The sequence below is a fragment of the Dipodomys merriami genome, unplaced genomic scaffold, assembly GCF_024711535.1.
Source record: "Dipodomys merriami isolate MVZ:Mamm:240054 unplaced genomic scaffold, mDipMer1.0.p SCAF_136, whole genome shotgun sequence".
NCBI lineage: Eukaryota > Metazoa > Chordata > Mammalia > Rodentia > Heteromyidae > Dipodomys > Dipodomys merriami.
In genome coordinates this window covers 3,011,383-3,020,329 of record NW_027202671.1, presented here as the reverse complement: position 1 = coordinate 3,020,329, position 8,947 = coordinate 3,011,383, and the positions used below count along the sequence as shown (strand labels likewise).

The 8,947-nt window shown below is 38.2% G+C and overlaps 1 gene segment (V, D, J or C); it reads left to right on the top strand.

Annotated features, from left to right (window-relative positions):
* The first annotated feature begins 3,817 nt into the window (after positions 1-3,817).
* LOC138825200 (immunoglobulin kappa variable 1-12-like) lies at positions 3,818-4,592 on the top strand. The segment is given in 2 exon segments: positions 3,818-4,064; positions 4,189-4,592. Coding segments are annotated over 2 exon segments (459 nt in total).
* The last annotated feature ends 4,355 nt before the right edge of the window (positions 4,593-8,947 follow it).

The following is an 8,947-nucleotide window of genomic DNA, read 5'->3' as shown; positions in this document are numbered from 1 at the left end:
TAACTGTAATCCATCTGTACAGTATTTTTACAATTAAAAAACATATAAAAAAGAAAAGAAAAGCACATCCTTAACCTGGAAGGCTTCAAGAGATCTCTTCATAGTGCAGTATAATGGCTATGACTTGTCCTGTCTGGGTGAATCATGTATCCTGGTCTAAATTAAAACACTAGGGCAATATGGACCTGCGATGATTTTCTAAGATGAGCCAGCCTGAAATGATTCCAACTTTGACAACCTTGCTGATTTGTATAGGCCTACATCATAACCTACTGCCCCAGTGACTTCATAAGAGGTTGCTGACACTCTGTGTAGCAGTCAGTCCCAGGCACCACATAGCATGGGAATGAGGATCCCTGCTCAGCAACTGGGGTTTCTGCTGCTCTGACTCCCAGGTAATGGACAATACTTCTTCCACCCTGTGTTTTCAGTGCTGCTTGTGTCTTCAGAAAAATCCTCCTAAAACATGACTAACATTGTGGATATTTGCTTGCATATTTCCAATGCCAGGTACCATCCAGATGTGACATCCAGATGACCCAGTCTCCATTCCTCCTTGCTGCATGTCTAAAAGACAAAGTCACCATCACCTGCAAGCCAGTCAGGGTCTTAGTGATTATTTAGCCTGGTATCAGCAGAAACTAGGAAAGCTCCTAAACTCCTGATAGAATCTACATCCAGTTTGACCTCTGGGGTCCCATCCAGGTTCAGTGGCAGTGGGTGGGGGAGGATTATTCTCTCACCATTAGCAGCCTGTGGCCTGAAGATGTTGCCACTTAAAACTGTCAACGGTATCATAGTTCCCCTACCACAGTGATACAAGCCATAACATAATTCTTTCAGGGAAACAGAAGTGAGAGGCTGGCTGCCCCAGCTGCTCCTAAGGGTGCCTACACCTGTTGATAGAGCTTCTCAGATGCAACCTGTGCATGAACGTTACTACAAGCTTTTGGTTGGAGTTTCCATGAGGCTCCTCTGTGCTCTCTATATCTTTCCTTCCTTTCAGCCACTGAAGCACAGACATCACTTCTCATATAAACTCATCAGATGGAATTCACACAATAAAATAGACAGTCAAGATTCTCCAAGCAGGATTTGTTTTAATAATGGAAAAAAGTCTGATCTCTGGCTTTAGAAGTTCTCGGATGGCCAGAGAAGTTGGAAATAGGTGTGTGGGATTCTCTGGTTCAGTGAAGCTGTCCTAGGGTTTGGGCTACATAAGCCTGTGATTCTCCATCTGGTGGGAAAGCCAGGATGAGCCACTGTTCCTTTTGCCTGCCCCAATCACCTCTCTTGGTGATTCTCTAGGCCACAAAACTGTTCAGTTATCAGCCTGCTTATGCCAAAAACTACTACATGCTCTCCTTTTTGCCAAATCTCATAGAAGGAGCACTAATGCATCTCTGCAGGAAAATTCATCTCTTATCTGAGATAAGAGCAAAAACTTAAAAAATTAACAATTGTCACCTTCGTTAAGTCTTGAAGTAAGCTGTAAGAAAGTAGAAATTGCGTCACACATCATATGTTATACAAGATCTTACACAGCAACAAAACCACTGAAAGGACTTTCTTGATTAAAAAATAATTCAGAAGGAAAACAACACACCAAAACACCCAAAAGTAGAAAAATCCATTTATTGGTTTAAGAATTCTTTTCCTGATATGAGAAAGCATTTTAATTTGATGCAATCACATTTGTCATTTCTTGCTTTTATTTCCAGGGCAATTGGAGTTCTGTTCACAAATAACTACCTTTGACCTTACCTTCAAGTATTTTCCTTAGTTTTCTTAATATAGTTTCAAAGTTTCAAGTTGCTCATTATTATCATTAATCCAATTTGGATTGAATTTTCTTATTGGTGAGACTAGGGAAGTGGATACAGTCTTCCATATGTAGATATCCAGTGTTCCCAACACCAATTTTTGAAGAGAGTCTCTTTTTGCCAGTGTACGTTTTTCATGTCTTTGGTAAAAACCAAATGGCTATAGCTATATGGGCTTACTTCTGGATCTTCTCTTCTGTTTCCTTGGTATTCAGGTAGCTCATGCTTTCTGGTTAATGGAATCCTGGTGAAATTAATTCTAGTAAAATGACTAGGTATCACTGAAAGAGCTGGTTGCCTGGAGGAGCTTTTCACTCTAGGGAAAGTTTTCCACACAAGTTCACTCTCACATTCCTGCAAACATTCCATGGATGTTTAGCCAATTCTTGAAATGATCTGTATGTCTTTCGTATTACCCTGACACAAAACTTCATGTCAAGTGTGCTAATCTCTTTGAAATGAGGCCTCCCTAAGTCTTAACTTTCCACAGGCTCTTCCTACCAAACTGCCTTTGTTCCAGGTGTTTCTGCTCTACATTTTGTTCTTGACTTTCACTGTAAATCTAGCTCAAATAAGCTAGCAATAATTGTCTTGGGTTGGACTTCTTAAAATTTACTTTGACAGGTTAGTCCATAGTGTTTTAATTCAGTCTCCTACAAAATATTGTTCCATAGACAAAGGATGGAGAAGTTATTGGCTATAATGCAACATTAATGTCCCATTTTCCTATAACTAAAAAAGTCTTTATTTCTACCTGAATCCTCAGCAGCAATCTTTAATTTCCTCATTCTTTCATATTTTTCCCACCTCCAAGTCTTATTCTGCTTTCTGAACCATGTATCCATTTTCTCATAAAGCACTCTCACAGATACACCAAACTTCTTTCTTAATTCTCTATGTTTAGCTCAACTAAGCCAAGCTGATCTTCAATCTTATGGTCACAGTCAAGAATAGATATTGCCAGGAATATATTTTCTAAGACCAGGCATGCCAGCTTACTTCATTTTTAACTATACTAATTATCAAATAAATATTGTATGCATCTTAGAATTCTATATTCAACTAATCACAGAGGGAAAATACTGCCATCATACAAAACATATGGAAGCTTTTGTTGATATCTCAAAAATATACACACGATAATATCAACAGAGAAATAACGAATTATATGAGAAGATGCACAAAGGTCAGATGCAAATATCATTTTTACTGAACGTTTTGGATATTTGAGGACTTTGGAATCCTCAGAGACATCTGAGTATCTGTATCTTACAGATGTGGATGGGAGACAATAGAATAAAAACTTGTGATGATTTGGTGGAATACACACATAAGCAATATGAAACATTTGTGTAAGGGTCAATACTGTAGGAATGAGAGCATGAAGAACATGTGGGGAAGGTTTTTGGATCAAGAAAATATGGTACATATGGTACATGGCACATTTGAAGTTTACTCATTTATTAGAAAGAATGGTATTATACAACTTATAAGGAAATGAAAGAACTTGGAAAATTTTTATTAAGTGAAGTAAGCCAGACCCAGAGAAACAAAGGTTGCAGTTTCCTTCATTTTTAGTATATATATATATATATATATATATATATATATATATATATATATATATATATATATATGTATGTATGTATATATATGAAAACAGTTCAACACAAGAAGCACCAGGATCTGGGAACTTTAGAGACAGGTTGTGGGCAAAGTGGTGAATGGTAAAGGAATGATAGAGGAAATTGGCAGTAGTCAAGAATTCATTGTATATAGCACAAAATTAAGAAAGGAAAGTGGTGAGTCAAAGGAGATAAGAATGTTGAAGTGCATGACACTGATCAAAATGCTTGTATTCCTAAACTGCTTTATGGACCAACACTTCTTTTGTATGGCTACTTTAAAATGCAAAAAATGAAATATTAAAAATGTCTTCTACAATCAAATGTTCTCCATGGAGAAACACATTTCTTGGCAGACATATGTGTATCTCTCTTGTTTGATCTGGGATCCTGTGGATGTTCCTTCTATTTTGAATTACTGATTGAGCCAGTCTTGCAGCTGTGCCCAGCCTAGTCCAGACCCTGCTGATTTGCATGTGCATGGAGCACAGCCCACTGCCCTGAACACGTCTTCATAGACTGCTCACACTGTGCAGGAGTCAGTCCCAGTCAGCACACAGCATGGACATGAAGGTCCCTGCTCAGTTCCTGGGGCTCCTGCTGCTCTGGCTCCCAGGTAAGGAAGGATAGCACTGTAGATACATCAAGTTCATTAGGTTTGATCATTGATATCTTATATATGTGAGATCCTCTTACCAAATACTTAGTTGTGTGGATATTTGTTATATTTCTTTTGCCAGGTGCCAGTTGTGACATCCAGGTGACCCAGTCTCAATCCTCCCTGTCTGCATCCCTTGGAGACAGTGTTTCCATCACTTGCAGAGCCAGTCAGGGCATTAGCAGTTGGTTAGCCTGGTATCAACAGAAACCAGGAAAAGCACCAAAGCTCCTGATCTATGGTGCATCCAATTTGGCCACTGGGGTCCCATCCAGGTTCAGTGGCAGTGGATCTGGGACAGATTATTCTCTCACCATCAGCAACCTGCAGCCTGAAGATGTTGCCACTTATTACTGTCAACAAGCTTTCAGAACACCTCCCACAGTGATACAAGTCATAACAAAAACCTCCAGGGAAGCAGAAGTGAGAGGCTGGGCTGCCCCAGCTACTCCTGCTGTGACTGATACTGTTGACAGGGCTTCTTAAATGCAGAGAGGATCTGAAGGCCAATTGGAGATTTTGGTTAAAGGAATCAAGAACCATCCTCTGTCCTTCCTCACTCACCTGTTCATTCCTAGCAGAACAGATATAGCAAGGCCTCTTTGAGGCATGCAATGAGTCCGGGTTATAAAACAGTTTAGAATCGCTTGTAGACACTCAATAATAAAAGCATGTGTTAATGTGTGTTTTAAACGCAGGACTTTTTAATACAGAAAATAATGTCTAAGATGCAGTCTTTCCAATCCTGAGCTACAGTACTCAGAAAATCTGAAAATTAAAATACAAAGATTTCTTGTTTTCCTACAGATACCATGTATCATCTACCAGTCACAATAAACGCTGCCTAACATAGGTCCTCTGCCCTGACTAATGAATGAGCCCATGGCATGAAGTCTTTATGCTTTCCGGTTTTAGTAGTTCCTATTGATGATGTTCCAGTCCATAGTAGATCACTTCCTCCGCCTTCTCCTTCTTCTTTTTTAAATCTCAAAGCATTCCTCATGCTGAAACATTCCAGAAAAACACAGAGAGAAAAATGGTTGTGAAATTAACTGCAATTGATGAGATGATGTCAGAGAGCAGATAGGTGACAGCTGAGTGTCACCCCTTGTCCTGATTAACTAACTCAACAAATAGACTAACAAATAACAATAGCAGTTTGTACTCCACTCTGTTGCTTTGCTATAAGAAGTAAGTCATTGTGGTTAGGTACATCTATCAGTGTCATTTTTTCTATGTTTTAGTGCATACAGCATCTATGATGGTTTAATATCTGCAGTTTTATATTTTTAAAGACAGAACATAAAGTCAGTAGACATAGTAACCAATTCTGGACCTCAGATTTTCATGACTATTAAGCCTGAACAATTTCCATAGACAATATATTATAATATTTTCAATTTTATGAATTACTTTATCAGTTTTAGTTGCCTTACATTGAGTCCTTAGGCTAACCACAAGAAAATTGTAATCTTAAGATTGCATTTCAGCTTGAAAACAAAAAAATACTCTCTTTATTTATACTTTTAATCCAGACCTATTTTTAGACTTTAATGTTTTCTGTTCAAATTTTACATCAAATAAAAATATGCTTCTATTACATTTGTAAACATCATGTTTTTCTTGTCATTCTTGTTTTCCTACATTTGGAAAATCTCAATATAAGTTTGGAAGCAGGAGGGCATGTTGGACATTGCTGTCTTTTATGTAACCTGAGGGCTCCAAGTTACTGAGTGTATTGATGTGCCACCTAGTATTATGTTTGCTAGACATTTTTGTTATGTGTGAATGTCCAAATAACTGTATCTAGAGGGCCCAAAAAAGTGCCTTGGTTCACTAATACTCTTGCTTGCCCTCTTTCCCAGGCCAGGCAATATCATGCTATAAGCACCAGTCCAAAACTTATTCCCAGCTTGGACCTTGCACAGATACCGCAGCTCGGCTTCCTCCTTTGTGACCTTATGTCCCACCATTTACCCACTATTCCACTAGACAATGCCAAAATTCTTTCATAACCACCAGAAGAACACAGATTATTTTCCCTTTTCAGGTTTTTAAAGTTTTCATCATAGAGGTTCTTCACTTCTTTGCTATTGTTTCTAACACTGATAAGATGATTTCTTTGTTGCTGTTGTATGTTCCTCCCCCATGGTATAACCTCTGTTTTCACTGTATTTGATGTCGGTATAATTTGGGGAGGGGAAGGGAAAAAACAATTTGTTTAAACAGGGATACAGGTGGACCCATTGCAACAATGAGACACAAAACGTTATATCGAAAAGCAAACTTTACAACTTTGGTCAGGGTTGGGGGGGAGGATCAGGTGGGGGGACAAAGGGGACAGGAAGGGGAAACAAAGGAGGAAGCAACCTGCTTGATAAGAAATGTACTCCTAAGGGGAAAAACAAGTCGTTTAAATAGGGATACAGGTAGACCCATTGCAACAATGAGAAGTACAAGTCGTTATGTCGAAAACGAACTTTACAACATTGGTGGGGGGGGCAGAGAGGATTGGGGGGGTGCGGGGGGGGGGGAGGATGGGAAGGGATAGGAAGGGGAAACAAAGGAGGAGACTACAATGCTTGATAAGAAATGTACTCATTATCTTGCCCATGTAATTGTAACCCCTCTGTACAGTATTTTCACAATAAAAAAATAAAAATTAAAAAAAGAAATGTACTCATTACCTTGCTCATGTAATTGTAAGTCCTCTGTATGTTATTTTCACAATAAAAAATTACTAATAAAAAGAATACAGATTGTAAACAAGCAATGAGATTTTAGCTTTTACTATAGCCTTCCACATTGCATATTGTTTAAAATTATAAACCTGTGTTGATGTTCAGCCTCTCATCATCCACTCTTTCTCACACCATTTTTTCCTTTTTGAATCTAATAATTATTATTTCTACTTCGTGGGAATTTTTTTTTATGATTAACTCTTGGTTCTTTTGCAAACAATTTGTCACCTACTATTAAGATATATGTAGTTTTTGTTCTTGATTCTGTCAGAATGATTACAGGAGTCAGAGATCTATTTAAAATAACCTTATAATTTTGAAAACATTTCATCAAAAAACATCATCTGACATGTGGAAGGAAAACAGATCATGAAAAGGAAAAAAGATGAGAAGAAAGAAGAGATGAAGAAAAGGAAGGAAGGAACAATGGGACAAAGGAGGGATATAATAAGAATATAGGAAGGAAGGAAGCAAGCAAGAAAGGAAGCAAGGAAGGAAGGTAGGAAGGAAGGCAGGAAGGAAGCAAGGAACGAAGGCAGGAAGGAAGGCTGGCTAAATATACTTTATTTCTGTTCTATATACATCAGTTCAAGTTGTCAGTCAACACAACATTGTCAAGAAATGTATTGGATACAATAGATACCTTTTACCTCTAGGTGTCCAGCTATCCTGTGCACTTCAAGGTAAGCTGAAGGTAATGTGTTTCCTGTTCACTCCTTCTTGCGTAACAGCACCCAATAAGGAGTCACAGCAGTGCTCCTAGCTCACTGAAACTTCTCTATCTCCACGTCTAGGACTCTTTGACAGACATAGGAATAAAATATCTCTAAAGTATTTCATTTTTAACAAGAAAAATAGCCAAGCCCCAAGGTAAAACAGGTCTTCTTTGAGTAATTAATCCTGTAATTCTCAATTGTAAACTATACAGATGCATACAACTTAGGTATTATGTGTGTGTGTCTATAGATATACTATATAATAATATATAATTATAAGTTCAAGCCACACACACACACATATATATAGTCATTTTAGGTAATTTATGTTACGTTTAATTTAGGTAATTTGTTATGACTCAATTTACCAATGTTGGAGAAAAGCTATCATCTTACAAACATTGACATACAAAGTATATTTTTTACTAGGATGTATATCAAAATAATAAGAAACTTTGAGGAAAATCCTCTTATTCAGGCTCTAGATTGATCAGAGTGATTTTTCATTATATGAGCTAACCTTTTTTTTTTCTTCAGTCAGGAGGCTAGAACTCTGGGCCTGGGTGCAATCCCTCAGCTCTTTAGCTCAAGTTGAACTCTCTACCACTTGAGCCACAGCATCACTTCAGGTTTTCTGGTGGTTTGTTGGAGCTTACAGTCTCCTGCCTGGCCTGGCTTTAAACCTTGATCCTCAGATCTCAGCCTTCTGAGTAGCTAGGATTACAGGAGTGAGCCACGGGTGCCTGGCTATGAGCTAAGCTTTGAGAAGAATAAGAAATTCAAGTGTAGAGTTTCTTTCTTTCTAGTCCTTTAGATAGAAGATCATTTCATCTGCACATAAGGATACTTTGAGTTCTTCTTTCCCTATGGCAATCCAATGTATGTCTTTTCTTGCTTCATTGCTAGGAATTCAAGAATTATATTTGGAAGGAATGGAGAGAATGGATATCCTTGCCTTGTTCCTGATTTTAGAGAAAGTGGTTTTAATTTTTCACCACTTATTATGATATTAGCTGTTAGTCTGTTGCACATAGCTGCACTGTCCCTCAACTCTTCAGCTCAAGGCTAGCGCTCTACCACTTGAGCCACAGCGCCACTTCTGGCTTTTCTTTTTGCTTATGTGGTGCTGAGGAATCGAACCCAGGGCCTCAGGCTTGCAAGGCATGCACTCTACCTCTGAGCTACCTTCCCTGCCCAGCACATAGCTTTTCTTATTCAGAGGTAAGTTCCTTCTCTTCCTAGCTTGTCTAATATTTTCACATAAATGAATTTTATTGATGGCTTTTTTCTGCATCTTTTGAGATTATCATGCAGCTCTAGCCTTTGGTTCTGTTAATGTGATATATCATGTTTATTGATTTGCATATGTTATACCAGCTTTCCA